General features: G+C 48.3%; 1 protein-coding gene across 1 annotated transcript in view; it reads right to left on the bottom strand.

Moving 5' to 3' along the window:
- LOC119320934 overlaps window positions 1-888 on the bottom strand; it is a 6,348-nt gene that overhangs the window by 4,774 nt on the left and 686 nt on the right. Inside the window, exons 2-4 of the mRNA XM_037594834.1 lie at window positions 650-860; window positions 489-530; window positions 335-391 (exon numbers count right to left, since the gene is read on the bottom strand). Coding sequence (XP_037450731.1) covers window positions 335-391; window positions 489-530; window positions 650-860 — 310 coding nt within the window. The remainder of the gene's footprint in view (window positions 1-334; window positions 392-488; window positions 531-649; window positions 861-888) is intronic.

An 888-nucleotide genomic window follows, 5' to 3' on the forward strand; every position in this document is an offset into this window, starting at 1 on the left:
ATCATAAACCATCAGAGTAGAATTGCGCAGGTGAACTAGAACATATATGCGCAGTGACTTAACAATTCAGGAGAAATCATTGACCACAGATTTCAAAGTACATTTGCTCAGGTGAACTACACCATGTTCAGGGTGGAGAATAAACAATTCAATTGAAATCATAAACCATCAGAGTAGAATTGCGCAGGTGAACTAGAACATATATGCGCAGTGACTAAACAATTCAGGAGAAATCATTGACCACATATTTCAAAGTACAGTTGCTCAGGTGAAGTACAACATGTTCAGGGTGGAGAATATTGGGATTGAAAAGATAGAGGGAGGTGTACTTTACCGCAACGCTTCATGGGTGGGGACAGAGATTTCTCCTCTTCCGGGTTTTCATCGCGCTCTGCAATTGAAATCACAGAAGTTCAGAACCAAGAGAATTTCAAAACGAGAAACTGATGGGAGAACTCGTGAGGAATTCAGTAAAGAACAATGCGTACCCTGCCGCTTCAGTGTAGGGGAGCCTGGGTTCTTCTCCAACTCTGCTGGATTCGATTAAAATTACATAGTATCAAAATCCAGAAGGGTCCCTCACAGACAATCTCGCTCCTCACACAATCACATTATAAGAGCGAAGAGCGGAGATCTGGAACAAGCATACCAGAATGGACGATGTGGGGCAGCACGTCCGCCATCGCAGTCTCGCCGTCCTTGCAGAGGATGCTGTAGGTGACGTCGCGCTCGGAGGAGAGGGGGTCGTTGATGACGCCGCGCTTGGAGGAGAGGGGGTCGTTGATGACGCCGCCCTTGGGGATGAGGTTGTCGTTGATGACGCCGCGCTTGGAGGAGAGGGGGTCGTTGATGCCGCCGCCCTTGGGGACGAGGTCGTCGTTGATGACG

Source organism: Triticum dicoccoides, chromosome 6B (assembly GCF_002162155.2).
Source record: "Triticum dicoccoides isolate Atlit2015 ecotype Zavitan chromosome 6B, WEW_v2.0, whole genome shotgun sequence".
Taxonomy (NCBI): domain Eukaryota; kingdom Viridiplantae; phylum Streptophyta; class Magnoliopsida; order Poales; family Poaceae; genus Triticum; species Triticum dicoccoides.